Source organism: Spodoptera frugiperda, chromosome 11, assembly GCF_023101765.2.
Source record: "Spodoptera frugiperda isolate SF20-4 chromosome 11, AGI-APGP_CSIRO_Sfru_2.0, whole genome shotgun sequence".
In the NCBI taxonomy this organism is placed as follows: Eukaryota; Metazoa; Arthropoda; class Insecta; order Lepidoptera; family Noctuidae; genus Spodoptera; species Spodoptera frugiperda.
The window spans coordinates 6,482,696-6,509,399 of record NC_064222.1 but is presented as its reverse complement, the minus strand read 5'-3'; the positions used below and the strand labels follow the sequence as shown (position 1 = coordinate 6,509,399).

Here is a 26,704-nt window from a genome sequence, read left to right as displayed (position 1 = left end):
TGCCAGTGGCTTTTGCCGGCGTTCTTGTGGCATAAAAAAGTAGTCTTCGTTATTCAACACCATCATCTACACCTGATGCAAATTTCATCACGATTCCTTCAGCCGTTTTGACGTGATTGAGTAACTATCAGACAAACATACAAATACATTCAGAAATCACAGTTATAATAGTAGTTAAATAATTATTTGACATTTTTTTGGTTAGCTGATCCCATTTAACTTGTAGTGTCTTCTTTCTTGTATGGTCATCACTATGAAATTTCCTATGGCATTCGACTTGGACCAAATCTGAAAAAATTAAACCCAAAACGTAAAGTAAAGTTCAATATCAAACGAAAACGAAACGAAACGAGAGCGCGTCCGGCACTCTGATTGGTTGGTTCATTCGCGCCGGCCAATCAGAACGCCGAAAGCGCCCTCGTTTCGTTTTCGTTCAACGTAAAGTAAACTCGTACTAAGGGTTCAGCATAGCTTCATTTGTCGCGAAAGTATGAAAAGAAGTCGCGTTAAATATCTACCTATGCTTCGTGCCAGGTGTAAGTAGGTCGGTAGAATGTCTATGTTACAAATAAATATATTTTTGTGGGAGACACTGTACACATTAGCACGGATGATTCATGACTGAGACTCGGTGAAATCGTACAAACTCGATTGCGGGGCTATTAAAACTGGCATTCGTTTGTTGTAGTTTGTTTACCTGTGAATTGAAACGTTATTGATTTTATTCTGAATAATTTTAGTTAAAGGTAAACATTTGTACAAGGGTGATTTTCCACCAGAGACGTGTTATGCTACGTTGCTGTGGATGCGTTTGACTTCTACAATTCATATTCATTGGTACACGTAGCTTAGCACTGGTGGAAACGAACTCAGCTAAGCTATGATTTTTATATGGAAAGATGTGTGCTCTGGCTTTCCTACTGTCCGATACTTCGTATCTTCCTCGCTGCGCATCTTATTCGACTTTCAATTTGATTGTTTTATTGTAAAGTCGAAAATCTAATGTATAAAATTGATCGATAGGAGTAGCCACTGTAATTTCTATTCAAAGTTTTGTGAAAGTATTTACTTTGCTACTATGTAATCCATTATTTACTATTGTGTACACATGTGTAATCTATGTAAAAGCGTGTGACAACTTTGTATGTAGTTAAACACCTGTTTGGTAGGTAAAGATGGATAATGAAGCCTTTGATAGCAATGTGCTATGTCATTAGTTCTATCACTATGTAATAGGAGGTGAGATGTAAGACTGCTTTACAAAGAGAAAATGGGTCTCTTTTGGTAGCTTCGAAATGTGTAAAAAATATACCTAGCGCCTATTTCACCACCTTCATCTATGTGCCCGATAAACTTATGTGACAGATAGTGCATTCAAATTATGGTCTTAATTCAAAATTATCTGATACATAGCGGCTATCCAGACATTGTGAAACAAGTCCTTAGTTTTTTACTGTTGGTCAGTGTAATTCAAACATTATTTAATTTTAGTTGTGCTTAGTACTTATACTTCCATGTCATAAAGAAACTAAGAAGTCTTAAAAATTAGGATAAAACTTAAGTTAAAATTCCCTTAAAATCAGGCCACCCATTTCAGAGTATATAAAATGTGACATAATTATGATAATATGTAGTAAATAGCTGTTATTCCTCTAGTCTAGGTCCAATTTACAGTTTATTTTTGTTTGAATCCACAACGAGTATAACAAATATGTACATATTCAACAAAGTTCATTGACCTTACTAGGAGTTTAACAAGTGTTATATGTTTGTTATTTAAATTAAACGATATTAACGCCATCCTTGTATGTTTGATAACAAAGCTAAGAATACAAAAAAAAAATACTTCTATTTTTCTAATTGAACTGTAACCGATGATGAATTTTTTTAAGATGCAACTTACGCACTGTGCTACCATAACGTAGTAAACATTGTGACAGCATTGCAGTGGTGTGACAGCTGACAACATTATTATTGTGATATTGGGTTTTTGGTCCTCTGTAATAGACAATAGTACTAGGTCAGGGTTGTTTTTGGAGTATATACTAATAGAATGGACTGGACTATAGTAAACAGAATATAAAAAATGCTTCTTCTTAAATGAACCCTAATAATTAATTAATAATTAGAAGTGGCTATTATCTTATGCCCTTCTTCAGGTCTTTATACTTATAATAATATTTTTGACAGAATTAGAAATATTTTTATGATATTAATGATAATTTTTTGTGTTATTCCAGGCGAGGACAATAGCGTGTCGTGCGGCGGCGGCGGCGGCGACCCGGCCGTGCTGGCGGTGGGCCCGGCGCGCAAGCCGCTGCAGTACTCGCGCGACCAGCTCATGCGGCTGCGGAACTCGCCGCTCGTCAAGCGGAACCTGGAGAACGCGTTCGCTGGATGCGAGGCGCTTGCGCTGTGAGTTTACGTTTCTTGCTTTTTTGTTTTTGCTTAAAAAGTTTCTTTTTTGCATAAATATACGTTGCACTACACTAGGAGTGCAACGTATATTCTCCTGTGTCGTAGGTGCGTTTACAAACATATGAGTTCACGTGCACTTGACACCCAGACTCGAAACTACAATTTGTGGATCACACAAATATTTGCTTAATCGGAATCGAACCCGCTACACGTTGGACGGCAGTCGTTTGTCTAGCCACTATACTATAAAAACTGCACGGTTAGCGTAACCGTGCAGTCATTTATAAGTAGGATAGGTTTATAAGTATTCTTATCAATAAATTTGACAGTTCACTGTTGGATTATATGTCTCCTCTGTTTGAGGGGATTACCATAATCTTCACACTTGGTAGAAGCTAAAATTCTACATGTAAATATAAAATAATAATATGATAAATCATTTCATAAGCTACCAAATCCCTTTAAACATGCAAAATATTGGAGTTTTAAGAGTAAAATTTATTTTATTTTCTTTACGAGTTGAATGTGTATAAATATTTGTTTTTTTTTTTTTGCAGTGTGCTGAAGAGACGTTCTGATTCACCGAACGAGGAAGACCGAGGCGCGAGAGGCGATGCACCCAACGAAAACCATAAGGTAAATACTAAGGTAACCTCCATTATTGTTTCTCTCGTAGTTTGGTTTCACACTTTTGTTAGCGTAGTAATAGTAGTAGGTACTCCATTTATAAAACAAATTTAATGCCAGAACTGTTTTAATCCCTGTCAATCCGAAGGTTGTCAGGAAGAGATCACAGTCTGTATGCGATATATTCGCCCATTGTGTACCTTTTACCAATTACTAATCTCAAAATGTGTTGTCTTCTTTGTTTTGCTTTTTCTTGTAAATAATAATTTGTACGTTTTAACTACAATTATTAACAAAATGTAACGTTATGTATCAGGGTGTGTACGGGCGCGACCGGGACCGCGAGCGTAGATCAGCGGACCCCCGCGAGCGGGTGCGCAAGGAGAGCGAGCCGAGCGGCGGCGGCATCGTGCTGTCCCCGCAGCGGCGCAGCTTCACGTCGGGCTGCGGCGCGCCCGCCGCCGCCGCGCCCGCGCCGCCCGCGCCGCACCTCGCGCGCACCCGCCCCGACTCGCCGCTGGCCGCCGCCGCGCCCGCCGCCGCGCCGCATCCGCCGCAGCATCCCGCCAAGCCTGAACAAGGTCACTTAACTACTAATACCTTCATAACAATCTATACCCTCACACAGAAAGCTAGCGTAAAATAACTTGTGACTGATGTTACCGGAAGGCCAATCCGCCAAATTCCCATATTCCCTAACCAGAGGACGACAACGCACGTGCTAACTCCTCTGGTGTTGCGGGCGTCTGTGGATGATACCCATTGTAAACCATCAATTTATTCATTGCTCGTTTGCCGAATTAATACATAAAAAAACACTAAACTTCAGTCAACCTCATTTCACCTATTATTAATCTTCTGACTTCTTTCAACCTGTTTATTTATCATAATTTATTTGTGCGAATGCAGGAGGTCGTCGCATCGGCTCTGGTCGCATCATGGTGCGCGACGTGCCCAACAACGCGTGGGAGGAGGGAGAGTACCGAGGCGGGGCAGAGCCCTACCGCCCTCCGCGCGAGAGGGAACGTGAACGCGAACGTGAACGGGAACACACCAGGCCTAACAACGAAAGGTAATATTTTAAAACACATTAAATCAATTGTGTTTATACCATTTAATCATGTTCAAGAAATCTATGAAATCATTTATGTGCGGTGTGCTTCGAAAGTAATTAGAAGAAAAATGTACCTAAAGTGTCCGTTTTCGGAACTTACTGTGGCATATATGGTGCCGCTGTCGATTTAATGTACGCTTCCACAGGCCCGCATCGTATGCATCGCACGCAACGGATTTTAGTTTGTATTGTATAGAAACTCATACAACTGCGTCCACTGATCCGCATCGTACGGACCGCATCATCAGCAATGCCTACATGCGATGCGTACAGATGACGTCATATGAAACGCATACGATGCGTGCGATGCGGACCTGTGGACGCTTACCTTTATGGCCATTAAACTCCCAATGTTTTGTATCAATTAGAATATTGGGAATATAACAATAGTATACTAGTAATGAAGTAATTACTAGTATTTTGTTTTGCAAGGCCTAGAACAATATGTCAGATATCAGGTGAAGCACGTATTGAGATTACGCGTGCTTTGTATGCTCTCGACGACATTTCTCCTACTGATTTCAATAAGAATTAATACTAAGGTATGGATTGTTTATAGACATGGTTGGGTTTTGATTAACATTTCTATTCGGTTCGATGGTTACAGTTTACGTTAAAGTCTACATTAATACAGGAAAGTTACCCCCTATTACATGGGACTTATAACACAAATGGTGAAAAGTGGATACACATTGTATAGGGGCATAACATACCATAATATTCACCTCTGCCTAGCCCTTCGGGGATAAAAGGCGTGACGTGACGTTGCAAATTTTAGAGTTAATATTAATATTCGTTTTTATTTGGCCAGGTTCGAACGGCGCTCGTTCGGTAGAGACTCCTACTCCTCTGACATCAAGAGGGAACGGGAGGATCGATTCATCAACGAGAAGATGCGAGACAGGTAATTTACCTTATCTTAGCCAAAATCCTAATTTGAAAATCCCATTAATAATCTTTCACAGTGAATTATTATAACATGACAATTACATTCTAATACATAATTTTATTATTAATATGATTTGAATTTGCAGAGAGGACAACCGTAGATCTGGTGGTCGCTTCTCTCAACGACGCCTTGAGAAGGAAGATGAACCCGAATGGTAAGATTATTCTATGATTTTTAAGTCAAAAAATGTGTGAAACATGCCTATTTCAACCCATTATTTTTCTCTCAAAGACAACATCGCCCAGTGCAGTTAAAATCATAATAACTTATAAAAAACAAAACTAAATAGCTACTAATGATCTAAACAGTATAGTCTACAAACTACACATCAATTTGTATAACATTTTTGCCCTATCACACATTGGCAACAGTACCCTCAGTTTACGTTTAAATTAATCGAAACGAGAGCTCGTTCGGCGCACTGATTGGTTGGTTTATCGTTTCGTTTTCGTTGAACGTAAAACAAACTCATACTAAGGGTACTGCATTCTTCTGCTTACAATTTCAGTACTAAGGAGTCTATTGTAACCATTATTTGTTTGATAATTTAGGTTTAGTGGAGGGCCAACATCTCAACTGGAAACGATCGAGCTCCGCGGTTTCGACGATCCGCCCAAGAAGAACGGCAACGCGAACAATAAAGAGACTGAGGTAAGAGACTAATTACAGTATCCATTTTTCATGTTATTTTTTTAAGGGAGGAAAATCACTCAATTACTGCTACTGCCTTGGGCGATGCGAGAGGGAGTGTCAGACTCTTACTTACTAAAAACTACCCCAGTCTTACTCCTGTTTTTCGAGCCGGAGTCCCGGTAAACAGCTAGACAGTCCGCAGACTTAACCCAGTCCTTAGCAAGTCAGTAAGAGTCTGTGACATTTCCTCTCGCCTCGCCCATGGCGGGAGAAGTCATTTGATGATTTTCCCCCTCAAAACAGGACTTGTTTAAGTAACCATTAAATGACTCAACTTAATGAATGGTTGTTATAAGTATAAAAATAAGTACATAATAAACTTAATATTATATTATGTTTGTTTTAGAAGTGGAACAACAGTGGCGGCACGCGGTCGCCGGCGAATGAGCGGTGGCGGGAGACGTCGCCCGTCACGCAGCCCGCCAACGACTCCACCAACTCCAGCAACGTATGTACTCCTTGTATACTTTACTATTTCATTTCATTTCAACCTGTTCTTGGGCCATTACAACCGTGCGTACTGTCTTAAGTAATTTTTATTAGATTTTGTGGCTTACACTTATGCTAGTTGTGCGAGATAGTCACATTTTGATGTAACAGTTCGCAGTATAGGTCATAGCGTGATCTTTTATAGCCTATAACATTCCTCAATAAATACACTATCTTATAAAAATTTTTGGACCAGTAGATACTGGTCCGATTAGAAAAATCCGTAACTCCGGAGATTAGCATATTACTTTTCACGTCTTACTTAGTAAAGAAATCTTTCCATATGTATAGGATAAGGATTCTGGAGTGGAGTCGAAGAGCGAGGAGACGGTGCAGAACAGCGACCAGCAGGAGTTCAACCTGGACGAGTTCCTCAAGTTCGATACCATACCGGACGTACTTACTGTAAGCACCAACTTGTTTATATTATATATCACTTAACTTTGCCCCACATTAGGATTTTCTCCTGTGTCGTGGGTGCGTTTACAAACTTTAATTGCGTGGGTTTACAGAATTTAATCCCCGTTGCGGCTTCCTGCAAGTGAAATTGACTGCACAGTTGAAGCGGTTGAACTTGTTTATATCACATAATATTACTTTATTAATTCCCCATTGCGGCTTCTGACACCTGAAATTGATTGCGTTGCTGGGTAACTCCTGCCGTGCAACGGGTGGCGGGTTCGATTCTCACACAGAGTAGCTCTGTGTGATCAACAAATTGTTGTTTCGGGTCTGGGTGTCATATGTACATCAACTTTCATGTTTGCTTATGCACCCATGACATGGCTTGGACGGCCTGATGGTAAGCAATCAACGCCGCTCATAGACATCCGCAACACAAGAGGTTACAAATTAACATTGTTGAATTTTTGGTGGGAGGCATATTGGGTCCGCGAAATTCGTGGTGAATCATGACTCTCCCACATGTAAAAAATATAATAAACTAAAGTATTCAAGACATATTCATTGTCTTTGTATTATTTGTACTATATCTTGTATGTTGTTGTAACATACATATGTGTTAGAAATCCCAGTTGACACGAGTATATTGTTCCCAGAACGGCGGCGGCGAGACGGAGGGCGGCAGCAGGTTCAGCCGTTGGTTCCGACGCGAGAGTCCCACCAACGATGCCAAGCATTACGAGCGACTCTTGCACAATATGGTTGACGGTATGTTATATTAAAATTGTTTTCATCACGCTATTCACACTAATATTGTTCAGCAGCGGACGTCTCTCGGCTGATGATGATGATGAATCACACTAATATTATAAATGTGAAAGTTCAGATGTTTGTCCGTAAATTACGCTGAGATTAGCGAATTATGATGAAACAGACAGGGTAATATATTTAGCTTTATATCCCACGGAAACGCGGGTGTAGCCGACATATTTTTTTTATGTAAAGCTTATTCAAAATATTGAAATAAAAATAGTTTATAGTTTTGGTTTCATTCTTACATTTCTTATCTTATTTTGTACACTTTCTACAATTCTATGAATATGAGTTTAAATAATACATGTATTTCCCTCCCCAGAACTGGACAACGGTCGCAGCGAGGCGAGCCCAGCGCTGGCGGGCGGCGAGTCGCACGTGTTCGCGCCGATCTCCCCGGCCGGGCGGCCGCAGAACCCCTCGCTCTTCGACCTCCTACTCCGAGCCAACGCCAACACGGCGCACGATGCGAGACCTGGTATGATCATTCTTTATTCTTGTATTTTTAGCGGTCGTCATTATAATCCTATTTATCTTGACGAAAGTAAGACATTTATTCTTACACAAATACAAGGGTAGATATAGTATAGTCAGTACTATAGTACTGACATAATTAAATGGTGTCCTCCATGGTATTTTGCATTATAAGATGCAAAAAAAAATGCCTAAATTTGTTTAATGGGTAATAGGTAAGCACTTGGCTTTACTACGGTAAACCGGGGTGAATAGGGATCGAAGAGGGGTGAATAGATACTATGAAGAATTTCCCTATACACCTATTCACCTTTCTTCTGTCCTTATTCACCTCTCGATCCCTATTCACCCCGTTTTACTGTACTTTATTATTAGCTAAGGATTATGTTAAAAAGGTTTAGATTTATCAGGTTGTTACCCAGTCTTCGATCAGTTCTAATGTCTTTTTTTGTATACAGAAGCCCAACAAGTAGGCGGCAAGATGCACAGCCTGGAGGAGCTAGAGGCGCGGCTGAGGCCCCAGCACTCGCACCCTCAACACTCCCAGCATTCACAACACTCTATGCCGCAGCATCATGTACCGGAGCATGATCTCACCGCTTTCAAACGACTTGTACGTATTTAACTATCTACATTCATTCATATCTTTAAACCGACATTAGAGATTTAGAATAAAATGTTAAGGAAATGTAGTCGAAAATAGTAAACATAGTAAGACATATTAAAATATTTTTTTAAGCACTATTTTCTCGTCTTACCAATTTTGGGAAACACCGATGCGTTTCGAGCTACACCGGAGCCCTTAATTAGAAACGCAGTGTTGTCACACAGCTTACATTTATTGTCACTCGAAACTGGTCAACATCTCAGAAATAGAACAGATGAAGCTATATCTTTTTCTTTTAATCCTCATGCTGTTATTACAAAAAGTATAGTTGTTAAATAGTATTATGATGTGTAAACGAGCCCCCCTCCCCCCAGCTGGCGCAGGTGTCCGGTGGGCACGCAGTGGCGGCGGCGCCCGAGCCCCCGCGGCCGCAGCCCCCGCCGCAACCCATGAGCTTGTTACAGGTACACTATGTTGTTCATTATTATTACACTTTGTCAACTTTTTTCTATTTTGCGGATACCATGGCGTGAGCCATATTTAATTTTGTCATACGTAATGTCGACTTGGGTTTGACATAAACTTTGGCATAATTTGAATTCGTTTTGGTTCGACTTAGACTGCACGGTTGGTGCGGTGGCTGGAGAACTGGCTGCCGCGCAACTTGTAGCGGGTTCGATTCCCGCACGGAGCAACTCTTTGTGTGATCCACAAATTGTTGTTTCGGGTCTGGGTGTCATGCCACGACACAGGAGAAAATCCTAATGTGGGGCAAGGTTTTTTTTTTTAGAAAAAAACTAATGTTTATGTCATTTAGCTCAGCACTGACAATTAGTAGATGGAGTTGAGTGCGAGTAGTAAAATGGTATACTTTTGCTCCAGATGCTGAACAAGAGCATGGAGCAGCAGCAGCAGCAGCAGGCGGCGGCTGCGCAGGCGCAGGCCCAGCACCAGCCGCCGCACATACCGCAGGAACTGCTCTACAAGCTGCTGCAGGTGCAGGTGGGGACTTTGTTACTCGTTTGAGTGTCTTGTATTTATAGTGGTTTTAAAAAAAGGATGGATACTTTTATTATGTCAATAAACATGACTATCAAATGAGAACATATTTTTAGGAATATGATTTCGGAAGCTTAAGAATCAATTCACACTAATATGACCTAAACGGTTTGAAATTTCATAATGGCTAGGTGCGGTTTGACACTGTGTTAAGCGGATGTCCGCGCGGCCACCAGACGTAAATCTGTCGCCCGCCTCCCCACGACGTTTGCCCGTCGTACATGTCCGCCTAACACAGTTTCAGCCCTAAAATCTTGAGAAGCATCATCTATCACAGTCGATATTGAAACATTGTTATCTACAGTTACAGTATATCTACTACAGTTGAGATAGTAACGAAACTATACAATAAGGCCTCTTGTACACACACGGTTTTTCGCCGTAACAATATACGGTTAATTCGCCGTGTGGAGGCACGTCGTCAGTGTTGTATCACTATGGAAGCGTGTAAACGTGTACAGCTAACACGCCGTACGGTTGAAAAACCGTGTCGTGGACAAGAGGCCTTAAATGTGTGTCTTTCCTAACGATAAATGAATTCCGCAGCAACACCAGCAGCAACAGGCGGCGGCGGCGGCGGTGAGCGCGGAGCTGGCCGGCATGGCGCCCGCAGACAGGGACCTGCTGCAGCGCCCCGAGGCACAGGCCATCGTCAGGGGTACGTACTTATACACCACACTACTATACGGAGCTGGCCGGCATGGCGCCCGCAGACAGGGACCTGCTGCAGCGCCCCGAGGCACAGGCCATCGTCAGGGGTACGTACTTATACACCACACTACTATACGGAGCTGGCCGGCATGGCGCCCGCAGACAGGGACCTGCTGCAGCGCCCCGAGGCACAGGCCATCGTCAGGGGTACGTACTTATACACCACACTACTATACGGAGCTGGCCGGCATGGCGCCCGCAGACAGGGACCTGCTGCAGCGCCCCGAGGCACAGGCCATCGTCAGGGGTACGTACTTATACACCACACTACTATACGGAGCTGGCCGGCATGGCGCCCGCAGACAGGGACCTGCTGCAGCGCCCCGAGGCACAGGCCATCGTCAGGGGTACGTACTTATACACCACACTACTATACGGAGCTGGCCGGCATGGCGCCCGCAGACAGGGACCTGCTGCAGCGCCCCGAGGCACAGGCCATCGTCAGGGGTACGTACTTATACACCACACTACTATACGGAGCTGGCCGGCATGGCGCCCGCAGACAGGGACCTGCTGCAGCGCCCCGAGGCACAGGCCATCGTCAGGGGTACGTACTTATACACCACACTACTATACGGAGCTGGCCGGCATGGCGCCCGCAGACAGGGACCTGCTGCAGCGCCCCGAGGCACAGGCCATCGTCAGGGGTACGTACTTATACACCACACTACTATACGGAGCTGGCCGGCATGGCGCCCGCAGACAGGGACCTGCTGCAGCGCCCCGAGGCACAGGCCATCGTCAGGGGTACGTACTTATACACCACACTACTATACGGAGCTGGCCGGCATGGCGCCCGCAGACAGGGACCTGCTGCAGCGCCCCGAGGCACAGGCCATCGTCAGGGGTACGTACTTATACACCACACTACTATACGGAGCTGGCCGGCATGGCGCCCGCAGACAGGGACCTGCTGCAGCGCCCCGAGGCACAGGCCATCGTCAGGGGTACGTACTTATACACCACACTACTATACGGAGCTGGCCGGCATGGCGCCCGCAGACAGGGACCTGCTGCAGCGCCCCGAGGCACAGGCCATCGTCAGGGGTACGTACTTATACACCACACTACTATACGGAGCTGGCCGGCATGGCGCCCGCAGACAGGGACCTGCTGCAGCGCCCCGAGGCACAGGCCATCGTCAGGGGTACGTACTTATACACCACACTACTATACGGAGCTGGCCGGCATGGCGCCCGCAGACAGGGACCTGCTGCAGCGCCCCGAGGCACAAGCCATCGTCAGGGGTACGTACCCACTCATACTATACACACACTACTGCTCACTCATTGTCAACATAATATCAGTCACACGACGGCCGACGGTAGATGTACTCATACACTATACACACACTACCTACCTACTCAATGTCGTCATATTAGTCACAAGACTGCCTCTGCTGTAGATAGACCTCTTCCAATTACATCTAGGTCACTAACACCCGAATACACAAACGCTACTCAATTTTAAGTTGTACTTAAATATCGTGCTATGGTATGTCAATATGTCATGTTAACAATTGATAGTGACAGAACTACATTTGAAAGCGTCTTAGTATTCGGGCATAATCTCGGCAATCGCCGCTCATACCACTTAAGGCAACGGATTTTAGTTTGTCTTGTATACTCATACAACTGCGTCCACTGGTCCGTTTGAGTATTCGGGCATAATCTCGGCAATCGCCGCTCATACCACTTAAGGCAACGGATTTTAGTTTGTCTTGTATACTCATACAACTGCGTCCACTGGTCCGTTTGAGTATTCGGGCATAATCTCGGCAATCGCCGCTCATACCACTTAAGGCAACGGATTTTAGTTTGTCTTGTATACTCATACAACTGCGTCCACTGGTCCGCATCGTACGGACCGCATTATCAGCAATACATATACAGTGCCCTCCAAAAGTTAGTTGAAATTAGTTCACCTTATCAATGATGTTATATATTTTCCAAAATTCGCAGTTTCGATGAATGAACTGTTTACTATTTATGTTTGGATACACTATTCTAATACTTACAGTAGGGAATTCCCCGAAATTCATTTTGATTTCTTTCAAAATCTATGTTTATGTGTGCACTACTTTAATTGAGCGCGTCAAAAGTCAGTTGAAATAGCAAACTTTAAAAGATATCTGATACTCTCGCGGTTTTAAATTCATTTATTATTATTGTTAGGGCAGTGTGCGTAGTTTAAATTTAATAATAAGATATTGTAAGGTGATTTGACTGTTTTTGAATTAATAATGGCACCGAGGCGAAAATTAACTGTTGAAGAAAGAATAAACATAGTGTGTGAATACGAAAAAATTAAAAACTTTAGTGCTGTGGGAAAATTATTTAAAGTTAGTCCAGAAGGTGTCCGAAAAATAATAAAGAAAAGTTTAGAATGTCCTACTCTTGCAGATAGGCCACGGTCGGGGCGTCCTAGGGCTACTACTTCTGTTGATGATCGACTAATAGTGCGGCAGTGTAAAATTAATCCCAAGATTGTGGTACGAGAGATCAAAGATCAGTTACAGGAAGCAGGGACCTCGGTTTCTGAAACTACTATCAGGCGACGCCTGCATGATGCTAATTTACGAGGTCACATTGCCAGAAAGAAACCTCTTTTAACATCGATCCATAAAAAACGAAGGTTGGAGTTCGCCCGCAAGTATTCGGATAAACCAATAGAATTTTGGAAGAGAGTAGTCTTTAGCGATGAATCGAAGTTCGAACTATTTGGAAATCGCCGTCGGCAAACTGTATGGCGCACAAGCAATGATAACTCTTACGACGACAAATACTTGCAGCCCACTGTGAAACACGGCGGTGGGAGTGTGATGGTTTGGGGGTGTTTTTCTTGGCAAGGTGTGGGCCGACTGCAAGTAATTGAAGGCAAGATGACAGCACAGGTCTATTGTAATATTCTCCGTGACAATTTAAAACAATCTGCTGAAACAATGGGGTTAGGTCGGATTTTCAAGTTCCAACAAGACAACGATCCGAAGCATACAGCAAGGATAACTAAACAATATTTTGAAGATAACGAAGTGGATTTACTGGAATAGCCTTCGATGTCACCCGACCTTAACCCCATTGAACATTTATGGGATGAATTAGACCGCAGGATCCCTGTTTCCATAAGACGCAATAGGAATTTGTTTAAAAATAAAATTCTTGAAACATGGTCGATTATACCGGTCGAAACATTACAGAATCTTGTAGAATCAATGCCTAGACGACTTAAAGCAGTTCTAGAGAATAATGGCGGTCATACAAAATATTAAAAGTTAAAATATTTGCAAAGACACAAGCCTTAAAATATTTTTTCAACAATTTCAACTAACTTTTGGTAACGTGATTTCATTGTTAATCTACATAAATTATAATTATAAAATTTGTTATGATTCTCTTACTGACAGAAATATTCTAAATTGATTATATTTTAATAAATAATTCTTGAAGCCACGATTTTATTTGGTTTTATTATAATTTCCTCACATTTACTACATTATTGCTAATTTCAACTAACTTTTGGAGGGCACTGTAGATGCGTTGCGTGCTGATGACGTCATACGGAATGCGTACGATGCAGACGCTTAGCAAGTTAGCCAGGACATATCCACTGTTGAACAAAAGATTCCACTCTAGAACTCGGATAATGCGTTCAGTGGGTTTATAGCAAACCGAGACTCTGATTTCGTTTATTTTCATTGAAGATTAAGAACGTACTTTCTTTTCTTGAAAACTTCCTTTGCATTACTTTAAAGAAAACCTATAAAACAATTAAAAAAAACTCAGTATTTATAATAACCAGCATAACTTGAACTATAATGGCGGCACCCAAACGTCATCCCTACGTCACACGGTGCAATACAAGTTTCCCGCGCATTTCAAAACAGGAAGTCTATAGAGCAGGAAGGTTCTAGCACTCTAGATTTATCTATGATGGAACAGACTGAGATTTGTACAGAGTTGTAAATCACGACCATGTTGGGGTGTCAATAGGAAAATATGGGTGCAATCAACAACTCTATATTATGTATGTAGTCCATTAAAAAAGGGATAGGTATATGGAAACGTCGAAGTTGGCCGAACGCTTCCGACAACAGCCGAAGTTGAAATCCCTGGGGATTGCTCGCGATATGGTCAGACTTAATAAGATTGCTAATAGAAAATAGTTGCTGATAAGATTAGGGTATGGTATGAATTACTTTAAAAATATTTTTCTTTGTTTACTTATTTATTGTTGTTGTCTGCATGAGATGTTGTATTTGGGACCTTATTTTTTAAGTATAGATTTGTTCTTTCGGTGCACCTTTATGCAAACTGGGTTTGTCTGTAGGTCTAGGTATGTTACTAGCTTACGTTTTTGTTCTATTATAGTTTTATAGTGATCTGAGACAAGATTATTAAGTTTGCATTGAATACATAGATAGTTATTGCAGATATGGACTTTAATTCTTTGCATTGATGCAATATTTTACTTTAATATTCATATTTTGATTTTGTAGAAGCCATCGATTATACATACGTTAGAAATAAATAGTACATTACCGTAAATATTACACAGTCTTATGCATTAATTTATTTATGTTAACATAATAACGCCATAATTACACCTTTTTAGTGGACATGGTACATCATAGTGAAGTTATACCTAAGTTCACTACGTACGTACATGTAGTCCGATCGATGCAGCGACTCGATACCGGACGCTATCCGGGAGACTCCGCCCACTTGTGGCTATGTTTTGACTGCGTTTCTCTTTGTTTGCCGGTCTGTCTTTAGTTGTATGTATTTGTATTGACCATCGACTGATTGAAATAGGGGTGGTTTAGTGTGCAGTGCTTTATGCGGTTTGAGCGACATCTAATCATGAAATGATATCAGTTGATAGATGCGATGGGACTACTTTAAATATAAAGGAGTGCTTTATATGTAATAGGGTAGATGACTAATTTTTATTTTAATGTCTGTCTTGTAGATTATTTTAAAACAAGACACAAGATATAAATATACAACAAATATAAGAAAATTAAAAATACGTGTGTATTTTTTTATTTTCTTATAGAAACAAATACTTTCGATAATATAATGATTTGAAATGTAGCGTGACGTCACTTCTAGGTACGTTTTATACATAGAAATGACGTATTTGCTTACACTCCTAAACTTTGCTTAGTTTTATCAAGTACTGTTACGCGTGAACCGATTTTCACGGTTTTGCAAAGGTCTCGGGCTCCGTGAGGTTTATAGCAAAGAAAATACTGGAAAAATTCAAGAGCAAAACAGGAAAACATTGAAAATCATTGGCGATAGAAAATTATAGGCTAATAATTGGTTATAGAATTTGGGTGAAAGGAACCAGATCTTATCGATACTTGTTTCTTTCTTTTCAGGATAAGTCAACCATAATATTAAAACGTTATTTGTTTGTTATCAGGTTTGAAGACGGGTGAGATTACGGCCCAGCACTTAATGCAGCAGCTGAGTAACCCGGGGCTTCAGAGTCGGCACCGTGAAGTATTGCTTACCATACTAAGACTGCACCAACACCAGAGACAGGTATGCATTCATTATTAAAAGTACACTTTTTTTTAACGGAGGAAATCATCCAATAACTTCTCTCGCCTTAGGCAAAGCGAGAGGGAGTGTCAGATTCTTACTTACTTATTTATTATTATTTACTTTTTAATGTAAGGAGCACACGGATCACCTGATGGTAAGCGATCAGCGCCATACCATAAAAGAATATTAGTACTTACAAGGTGTTTTTTTAAATAATAGTATATCAAACCAATAATGTGTTAAAAATAACTTAATTGAATGCTTTGTTCCTCAGATGGGCGAGTCCCCGTTACCGGGAGGCCCTCACCTGGTGGTTCCACCTCATCATCAACCGCTGAGACTGTCGCCTTTACCTCATCAAGGTAAACAAACACTCTATACTTCTACCTATACTCCTAACTTGTCATGTATCGAAATAAAAAATGGCTAATCACATCACACATTAACAGCCTATAAGTTGTCACTGCTAATGCTACTTCAAGTTACAGTAACTTTAAAATTATTATAATGTCTTTATAATAAGTAAGGTGGGACGTGCTATATTTATTAAAAATCACGGTTTACTCACCGTATTTTTGAATGATGAATGATCAATTAGTCAATGAATGGATAAAAGCTCTACTAGTATCCAGTCACAGAGGGACTCTTCATCATGAACAGCGTGACTCGAAACTAGTAGAGCATTTCTCCATTAATTTACGTGAAAAATCCGTGATTTTTAATTAATTTATTATAATATCTTCTGCTATGTGGCCGTATAATGCAAAAAATAATTATATTTGCTACTTAACAGCTATAACATAATACAAAGGTAATGCTACTAATATCATTCCTAAAACCATTCAATTTGTTACTTGTATTCTTTTTAATACAAGTTTTGGGCATATTTCTACTATAACGTATTATTGCTAACTAAATACATTATGTTCTCATTATATTTATATTATATTATGATGTGCTACTAACAATATCCTGTAACATGTACCCTATCACCTTGCTTTAACGTATAATTTCCCGTACGGACGCAGCGTTCTGTGTGTCGCCTATAATGGCCACCAGCCCCAACACACTGGCTGTACACCATCCAGGTAGTATATGTTTCATCTTAATCCTTAACTTTCGTATTACAGCCTTAAACTAGACAAAACTTAGTCTGCTACTATGATGACATGATTAGGAAATTTCCATTTACTTAGTACTTCCATTACTGGCATACTCAGAAACATTTAATGATTACTTAAACTATTCCTTAGTAACGATTTGGTACCGAAAACAATTACTAAGGAGTGGGTAAAGTAATTATTAAATGACTCTGAGTACGGCGGCTAGTCTACTACGATGACAGAGTATGGTTAGGAAACTTCCATTAGGTAGTCCGTTATTAAGGTAATATGTACTAACTATGTGGTGCCTGCAACTTCGCTCGTGTGGATAACGGACTAAGTACAAGTAGCCTAAGTTACTCCTTAGTACATTAGCTACCTGCCAATAAAAGTCTCGTCAAATTCCGTCCAGCCATTTCAGAGATTAACCAGAACAAATAGACAGACAAAAATTGTAAAAAAATATTTTGCTGTATGTTTACGGTTTGGTTATTTCAATATTACAAATAAACAATCCAATTTTACAAATATAGCCAGTATGTATTAAGAACACTCTTTAAACAGTAGTTATGAGTTTATTTAGTTTAATTGCACCAGGTTTGTTCGTCCTACAATCCAAAGTGTTTGGTGGTTACCAAGGTAACAAGATGCTAATACTTATGCCTATATTAACCTCTTATAGGTGAGTCCAGAGTTAACGGCATACCTTGATTTGTTTTTAATATCTATACATGTTTTATAAATGTCGTGTTATTCTTCTGTCGATGTGGCATGCATTAATACTTAAAGTAAATTTTAATTTTGGTTTGTATTGTTCATTACTCATTGTTATTTATAGGAATCTACACTTTGTAACAAGTAAATAGCACATGCGGTCTAACTGATAGACACGCTTATATTTGGTTAATTTTCTAAAATACCTTTTTTATGTTATTATCGAAGCTTTGTATTTCTACTACGTGTATCCAAAATGTTTGTTCCACTAAATTAATGAATGAACTCTTCCTGGCAGGCGTGCCGGCTCGCATTCCCTCGCCGCGCGAGTTAGCTGCGCACACGCAGTCCATAATGCAGAATGCCCTCATCAAGAAGAAGTTGGAAGAGCAGCGCGAGAACTACCGCCGCCGGCAGGAGATGCAGCAACCCAAACAGTCCACTCCTATATCATTCACACCCACCTCGGTACTGTACTTAATACTATTTTTATTATACACTTTACTTACACTAGTGTTCAAGAAAATGAAGTAACTTTAAACCTTTATCAAAGGGCTTAATACAAGTTAAGTTTATTGAGATCGAACCGAGAGCACGTTCGGCGCTCTGATTGACCAGCTCGAATAAACCAACCAATCAGAGCACGGAACGCAACGCGCAAACTCGTATTAAGGGTACTGATTGGTTGGTTCATTCGCGCCAGCCAATTAGAGCGCCATAAGCGCTTTCGCTTCGTTTTCGTTCAACGTAAAGCAAACTCGTACTAAGGGTACTCTATACATACTACATATAAATAATCCTTTAATTCTAGCCTTTTTTGTTGATCTTAGTTTATATAGGAAGCTAGTTACTAAATTGTTTGTGTGTAATTGTTGCAGGTATTACGTAAAATGACTGCAGAGAAAGAGTCTGACACGCCTAGTCCGAAGCAGCAGCAGTGGACGCAGCCACCCAAGGTGCCGCAGGGCAGGCCTATAGTTAAGGTAAATGTCTACACTACTGTTCAAAACATAACTGTTGATGACTCTTTTGGTTTCTAAAGTATAAATGACAAAATAGGTCGAACCTGTAATTTTCCGGTATTATCGTCGGTTCGGGCAAAGTATTTATTCTACTTTTTTCGGTTTTACGAAAATTTCTCAGTAGTAGCAAAAAGTCGGGAATTGTTGTGCCCGATATATGGCAATAGACTCACCTCCTATTACATGGGACTTATAACACAAATGGTGAAAAGTAGGTGTACATTGTACATTACCAGGGTATATCTTATTAGGGTTATGTTTTCTTCCTTCAACCACTGTTATGGTGGACTTGTTTCGGTGTTTCATGTATTGTTTTACAACATGATGTTTCTTGTTCCAGGGTAATCAAAGCGGCAATGCGCCGACGATCGGCTACGCAACGCCCAATGATTATCAACAGCATTATATGAACCAACAGCAGGTAATTATTGTTATTTTCATTAGAACTAGTATATAAATCTTATTTTTCTAGAAATTACCATGTAAGAATATACGTGAGATCTGTGAATATACTGAAATTATAGAATAGTTAGTACTTTAATCTTTTCATAAGTTACTTCAGAAGGTACTTTCTTGCATTAATTGGTGACACAGAAACAAGTCAGGCTTTAAGGCTTATCGAATGAACGAATCACACATGTTAAGACATCTCAACCAAAAAGGTTAAGAGAAAGACGGTTTCACTGTGTTAACTTGTTTGCGTTGTAGAGAACAATTAAGGTGAATGTTCCGAGCTCTTCATGGCTCGTTTCCCGATAGATGGCGCTGAATTGAACATTTTCAGTTTTATGTTGTTTTGAGTGTCATTGGAACAATATTAAGTAACAGAAATAGAAATGCGAAAATCAGGCATCCCACTTTATCGGAATTAGTCAAATTATCGCCTCAAAACCCATCCGATTTGCCATAAAAGCGAAATATTAATATCCAACTCTGTTTACAGTCATTTATACACACATAGACATAGCGCCTACTTTAAAATCAACCTTTCTTCAAAATTATCCACTAGATGGCGTGCATTTAAAAGTTAATAGGCTGGTACCTGTAGAAATTATGTCTTGGGGATTAGGAACTAAAGAACACCATCTGATGCTATTATGTTCTAAAAATAAAAGGTATAAGTAGTGTTATATTTAGGTACTAAATAGCATAAAACAAAGTCGTTTTCTCTGTCCCTATATCCATATGTATGCTTTCTACACTAAGGATTTTGATGCTGTTTCTTTTAATCGATAGAGTGATTCAAGAGGAAGGTTTATATGTATAATACGTGTATATTATAGTAGGGAAACTGATAATTTTGCACCCGTGCGAAAACGGGGCGGGTCACTAGTTTGGGAATAAAATGAATGTCAAGAATGCAATGTAAGACAGTTTTATTTTATTATCTTATACATTATTTAATAGAATGTATATACTAACCTGCAATTATTACAAGTATTTATGTGACATGAATGCTTGATACGTGACTGATTATTAAAAAATAATCTCATTCAAAATAATAATTCAAAACTATAATTCATAAACAAGGCAACCAGAATAATAGATTGCAATCAAAGCGGAAAAATGTTTGAGAATATCTAAGCATCCATAATCACTATACTACATAAGGAAATAAAAAAGCAACAACTTTCCTTTTTGTTTTTCAGAAACCTTAAAATAGGTCAATGTATTCATATCACATTATGAACATTATGTTCATTACGACGAGTACACCATTTCAGTTTTCTGACATCAAAAAAAACATGACTGTAAACATTGATAATGTAGATTCTAAACACACTACTATAATAGTACAATAAAAAAACATTTGTCGTGTTGTTTTCACTCATCCTTCTTCATTATTGCCTGGAAACTACCGCTACACAGCTGCTGCGAAAGAAAATTACTATAATTAGTATATTTTGTGTTTGACTTTTGATGTGGATGAAAACAATATCCCACAAGAAAAAAATATAATATAGATTGAAATCAATGGAAATCATAAAATAAAATAAAAAAAATTGTGTACCTTTCATACCTAGGTATACATTTCGCATGTTTTTGAACATGTCTCAAAACTATTTCTGGCAGAATACATGTTTTAAAAAAGTGTATTAACTTTGGCATCATATTGCTGATAAAGTCATTATATTATCTCGACAAACTTCTATAACAGTCAAAGGTTCATTGACTGAAATAAAACATATGAAGTAGCATTTATCCATGTTACTGACACGCATTTGTCCTTGAACCTGAAATAGATTTAATATTATAGTAAGAAGATGCTAAAATAAATTATAAAGTGGACATGCAATAGAATTTACTTGATAGTAATATTCATGCTTTTTGTTCATAACTAGAACATTATTATCCAATGATAGAGCAAAATTGAAAGGAAATCGTTTTTCTTGGTATGGTCATGTGAAGAAGAGGGATGAAACGCATATTACTAAAAGAGTTCTAAGTTTACATGTAGATGGCTCAACAACTGATGACTCTATACGTACTTGAAAACTAAAGTTTGTTTACAATGAAGCTGGCCACAACTTGAGTTATAATTTACAGGTTTACTATCTTGTCGTCCACATGTATCCAACTGAATGCGCTTTTCACTCGTTTTGACGATTTACGGGCGCCTGAATATTCGTGGGGTTGATACGCCAGCTTTCTCGTAGGACCCCGACATAGTAGGTACCTAGATGTAAACGGAATCCGAAATACACAAAAACTAATTATATACAAGACTATTGTGTTACTTTTATAAACTCAGTACCTATTCGCATAAAATTGAAACGAAATTATAACAAAACCAGATCAAATCGCTTGTAATTGCAGCAAAATGTAGTCTCATGTCATGAAAATTATTGCAAAGTAAATATTCATACCATAGATAAAACAGAATTTATTAAATACGTTCCGAAATTCAGAAAAATTATGGCAATAAAATTTTACTTACCCAAATTATGATATAACATCAATTGAAAAATCGCTGCAGAACAACCATAATAAAATCATAAAATCATATTACATAATTATACTCTATTTACTATAACATTAGAAATTTAAAGATACTTGTTTTACCGTCCGTTCAACTGATTTTGAGTGTATCGGAACGCGCGGGATTCATGTAGCAGACGCAATATAATGTGACAAATAATACTAATGTTTGTCCGTCCAAAGTTATTTGTATTACTAATCTGAGAAAACAATATAATATCGATCGGTGATTTCTAATATGAGGATTTTAGTTTGTAATAGCCAGCTAAACTCACGGGCTAACTTGCTAATATTTATTAGTTGGTAGGTATTTTTATTTTGAAATAAAATTACTTACTTATAAACAACATATACTACAATACTTTGCAATAATCATATTAAATTGGAAAGAAATACATACAAGAAATATTACTTCGAATCAATGAATTTTCATTGATCAAAAACATACAAGAAATTCCGCGCGTAAAGCCTAGCGTAATGCTACGCAAACTCTTCGAAATGTATTTTATTTCAAGTCAACCATCTGATGGTACTAAATAAGTTTGGCAACGTGTCAAAGGTCATGTTCGACGGAACGGCAACATCGTATTTTGTCTACGAACGAATTTAAAAATTTTTATTGTTGCCAGTGACAATAATAATAACTAACGCTAACATTTTTTTCACACACGACCACAATGTTTTATATTTTCGTTTACGATAGTTAGTTTTAAATTATTGTAATGTTTTTTAATGAAAACCATTGTTATAAAATTAGTAATGATTCTTCAAATTTACATTATCGGGCGCACGCCATCTAGCGTGTCAAATTGTCAAATTGCACTAACACTAGTAAAAGAAATGCCAAATTTTTCACGGTTTTCAAGACTGTTTTTCTCCATATATAATGCGAATTATTTACCAAAAAGTTATATGCAGATTCTTGACCGTACAAAAGTGATAAAGTGATTAGTTTTGTGCAAAAAGTGTTTACGTGCGGAGAGTAAACCGCGAACGAAAAATGTATGAAAAGGCGATCGGAACATTCACCTTAAACGAGCACATATCAAAATCCTATACCTACCTATGTAGTGCTGTCCTATTATTAGGCAGAAGGCAGTACAAAGGGTCACTTATGTTTAATGAAATAAATACAAAACGAAATGTTTGTTGTCTGGTTACAGCAAATGCTGGGTTCAGTGCGACCGTTCCCACATCCGCCACAGAGGCAACAAGTACCTAACTCTGTAAGTACATCTTTGTTTACATTCCTTATTCTTATTAATATGGACAATTTATTAATATTCTAATTCCTATTTACTTGTTTCCTTGAGTTTCAATGATGATTATTATATATTGTATAGTGTTTGATGAAATCTTTATAATCGTATAGTTAACAATTCAACATTATGTTAATGAAATCTAGATATATTATTGCCCGAATACTCAAACGCTACTCAATTTTAAGATGCTCTTAAGTATAGTACTGTCACTATCAATCTATACTAATATTATAAAGCTGAAAGAGTTTGTTTGTTTGTTTGAACGTGCTAATCTCCAGAACTACTGGTCCGATTTGAATTATTCTTTTTGTGTTGGGTAGTGCATTTATCGAGGAAGGCTATAGGCTACAAAACATCACGCTATGATCAATAGGAACCAAGCAGAACGGGTGAAACCGCGCGGAAGTAGCTAATTCTTTATAAAATGACAGAGATAGCACGATATTTAAGTACAACTTAAAATTGAGTACCATTTGAGTATTCGGGCGTAAGACTGACTGCCAACAAAAATATGTTAAAGGCCTTATCTTTAGCTAACACCGGTCTATTTTGTTTCCATGGCGTTTAAATTGTTAAGTAATAATTTGTTTTGTATCGTTTGCAGTACAACAATATGAACAACATGGCTCGCGGCATGGCTGGCGGCACTTCCCTTCACAAGCTGCTCATCCAGTCACACCAGAGGAGTCTCAATGGTGAGTCCGTCTTGTAATCACTGTTCAACTAAAGTTATATTTTGTTTAAATTAGTCCAGGAATGTTGATTTCAATTGGATACTAACTATTTTACAGCTATTGTTCAGCAATTTACAGTTTGTTCTTCAATTCTCAGATTGAATACTTACATTCTATTTAAGTTTAGGATAACTATTGGCTAGTCGCAAATCCTATTCGATGGTAGATTGACAACATGTCAGTAGTTAGAGCCTATGGGTAAGTGAGTGTGGTTGTCGGCAGGCAACTTCGGCGAGCTGGGCGGCGGCGGCGGCACGGGCGGCGGCGACAACCAGCTGGCGCGCTGGTTCTCGCCCGAGCTGCTGGCGCGCGCGTCGGCCGGCAAGCTGCCGTCCGTGCACGTGCCCAACGCGCTGTGCCTCGAGGACCTGGAGCGCCACCACCACGCGCCGCCCGTGCACAACTGAACGCGCCCCGCCCGTCTAGCAATAACCCTCGACTCCCTTTAGAATAATATAGTCATAATCCTTTGTATAAAACGAGAGGAAATGTATAAGAGAGTACTCGTATCGTGCGCAAAAATAACGTAAATGTATGGACGAAAGATTGCGTCGTATCGATTACTAAATTATTCGATAAATTATCCAGACATAGTCCGACGTTCTGTTCGAGATTTAGATCTGATTGTTTTGGCCCGTGCAGACTTCACACGTTTGATTACATTTGGAACATTGGAATTATACAAAATCATGCTTGGAATATCTGTTAAAGTACCCAAATGTATTGGAACATCGAAATTATGTTCACTGTCAAGAACAGAAGTAAATATTGTAGGAAATAGTTTAAACGTATATCGTAAGACCTGATTCTGCCTGTCAGTAGAAATATTGAAATTCATTAAAACGTCCGCAACTTTAAACCTTTGTTGTAAAAATCTCAAACCTTTTAAAACCTTCGATACAATAAGTCAATGTTCCCTTCAAATTGTGTATTGGACAGGACTAGTGTTGACACGAGGTGGCAGCTGACGGCGAGTTAACATTTTGATGTATTCATTTGTCTTGACTGTTTCCCCTAATGATTATTTTGTCGCCGTCAGCTCCCTCACTGACTCGGCCGCGATGGAGCCGTGTCTCCCTCCATGACACGACGTAGGGCGCGGGGTGGGAGGCACCCAGCTAACTGCATGTGACCTCATTTCGTTGTGTACTTCTTGCGCCGCGACCGCGTCGGGCCGGTTGAGATGCAGAGTGGACGGATGTGTGAGAGGTGTGTGTATGTGTGTATACGTATGTCTACGGTTGTGTTTGTAAGCATTTTTGTTACTACGTCGTTTATGTGAGGAGAAGGATTTTCGTTGATAAAGTAATACATGTCTGTCGTGTCGTTCCCCGCGGCTGTACTCGGCGTGCGGCGAACGGACAATGTTAGGGCGACCGTTTTAGTTCCGAATCGCGATTTCATTTTGTAATACGATTTTGGAATTTGGCACAAGTGTTAACGAAAAAAGAAAATAAGCATTTGTGTTTATAATTCCTTGAATATATTTTTTTATGAATTTTACGATTCGCGTGCGATTTTAGCGATTCTTTTTTTCATCATTGAGACCTGAGCTAGATGCATGTCAATTATCATTTCGGATAGCCGCACGGTAGGAGCGTACACAGACGTGGTATACTGCAGCCAGTACTGCAGACCTGTCGCTCCATTCTTCCCTGTGTACGCCCTTACGACAAATGTAGAGTATTACCGTCCAGAAAGTGCATGTCAATCTCTTTGTTGGAAACTCAAGCAATTATACTACGTACATAACGCCTATGCCTTTTAATAAATGAATTAAATATAAAAAACCCAGTTTTAAAGACCAGTAACATGTATTGTTCAGAGCGGACAAAATAAAATGAAAGTTTACGGATTTATTTAAAAGATACAATGTGGGAAATGTTTATTTATGTATAGTGACTATGTTGTACAAGTATCAAAATATATATGTATAGTAGGAGTACGGGCGTCCGTCTGAACGCGAGCACTGGTCGTATAGCGCAGGTTTCAACACATTTTGATGACATTTTGAGACGGATTTGAAAGTATAATACTCTAATCATGAATGGATATGATTTTTATTTGTGAGGGGACTCGGTGCCGAGAGCGGCGCATGAAATGTGCCCCTGCCGGCACCGGGGTACCAACTTAGTGGTTTAGTGGCGAAATTTCAGTTGAACGGGATTGTGAGCCGTGGCGATAGCACGGCGGCACGGCAGTGCCCACGCTTACTTGTAACAACACGAGAATGTCTGTAAGCTTTAAATTATTGATTAAAGAAAAAATTGAAAGTTTCCAATCGTTTCATTGCTCCTCTATACCTCTAACATGTCGAAAAACTACTCCATTCAACCAATTTGATGATAATTTTCAGATGGATCTTGATATCTTGATTTTCTCTGCATGTCGAGTCTCCCAAACCAAGAATATGTCTTCCATTTTTATCTAGGTATGTAATTATTCAATTTATCAACGCAGCAGATAGCTAAACAAAGAAATGAAATGCAATAAACATTATGCTATTAAAAGCACAATAAAAACAACAGGATTTATCAAAATTATCTTTATTTATTAAGCCAGCAGTCTGTAAGAAAAGACATTGTTTGTTCGCGTATATTTTTATAAAAGTAGGTAGATCAGGGTCTATGTCGCAATGTCTGTATAAAGACTAAATACAGAAATAGATAAGCAAAAAAGAAAATGTTGGTCATTTAATGATTAATTACTCATGCCATTACCAGTCCTTAGCAATTGTTTGTCGAGACAAAATCGTTGCTAAGGAATAGTTAAAGTAAACATTAAATGATTCTGGTTAGACACTATGCACACAGATCCTTGTTGTTACAGTGATAACTAAAATGTAATTAGCACACCAACATCACAATGTAACAAATATAGAGCGGTTACACAATTGTATGAACACAAATGGTTTGGAGGAAGTTATAATTATGTATATTGTTGAGCAAACTACTCAGTATAGTAACTGTAGCATAGGCTTTC

The 26,704-nt window shown here is 39.4% G+C and overlaps 1 protein-coding gene and 1 long non-coding RNA gene across 9 annotated transcripts in view; one reads left to right on the top strand and one right to left on the bottom strand.

Annotated features, from left to right (window-relative positions):
- Nucleotides 1-25,998, top strand: part of LOC118275070 (eukaryotic translation initiation factor 4E transporter) — a 34,753-nt gene extending 8,755 nt beyond the window's left edge. For 2 of the 3 annotated variants that reach the window (XM_050696958.1, XM_050696956.1), the window contains exons 2-24: nt 2,241-2,415; nt 2,976-3,066; nt 3,362-3,626; nt 3,955-4,117; nt 4,971-5,063; nt 5,194-5,262; nt 5,660-5,759; nt 6,148-6,249; nt 6,582-6,695; nt 7,349-7,460; nt 7,828-7,983; nt 8,438-8,592; nt 8,961-9,050; nt 9,469-9,588; nt 10,192-10,303; nt 15,784-15,905; nt 16,183-16,270; nt 18,024-18,193; nt 18,604-18,708; nt 19,088-19,168; nt 22,890-22,952; nt 23,593-23,683; nt 23,945-25,998. In XM_050696958.1, the coding sequence (XP_050552915.1) occupies nt 2,241-2,415; nt 2,976-3,066; nt 3,362-3,626; nt 3,955-4,117; nt 4,971-5,063; nt 5,194-5,262; nt 5,660-5,759; nt 6,148-6,249; nt 6,582-6,695; nt 7,349-7,460; nt 7,828-7,983; nt 8,438-8,592; nt 8,961-9,050; nt 9,469-9,588; nt 10,192-10,303; nt 15,784-15,905; nt 16,183-16,270; nt 18,024-18,193; nt 18,604-18,708; nt 19,088-19,168; nt 22,890-22,952; nt 23,593-23,683; nt 23,945-24,129 (2,822 nt within the window). In that variant the 3' untranslated portion in view covers nt 24,130-25,998. The remainder of the gene's footprint in view (nt 1-2,240; nt 2,416-2,975; nt 3,067-3,361; nt 3,627-3,954; nt 4,118-4,970; nt 5,064-5,193; nt 5,263-5,659; nt 5,760-6,147; nt 6,250-6,581; nt 6,696-7,348; nt 7,461-7,827; nt 7,984-8,437; nt 8,593-8,960; nt 9,051-9,468; nt 9,589-10,191; nt 10,304-15,783; nt 15,906-16,182; nt 16,271-18,023; nt 18,194-18,603; nt 18,709-19,087; nt 19,169-22,889; nt 22,953-23,592; nt 23,684-23,944) is intronic. The other variant, XM_050696957.1, reaches the window with a different exon arrangement.
- LOC118272469 (uncharacterized) lies at nt 20,107-22,529 on the bottom strand. 6 transcript variants are annotated; one of them, XR_007705743.1, is made up of 4 exons: nt 21,686-22,529; nt 21,237-21,424; nt 20,759-20,981; nt 20,107-20,619 (listed from the first exon to the last, which is right to left on the bottom strand). It is a non-coding gene; the product is annotated as an uncharacterized LOC118272469 (long non-coding RNA). The 6 variants fall into 6 exon arrangements; XR_007705744.1 differs by lacking the exon at nt 21,686-22,529 and adding an exon at nt 21,503-21,618 and having other exon boundaries at nt 20,107-20,616; XR_007705740.1 differs by lacking the exon at nt 21,686-22,529 and adding an exon at nt 21,503-21,617.
- Nucleotides 25,999-26,704: the final 706 nt, after the last annotated feature.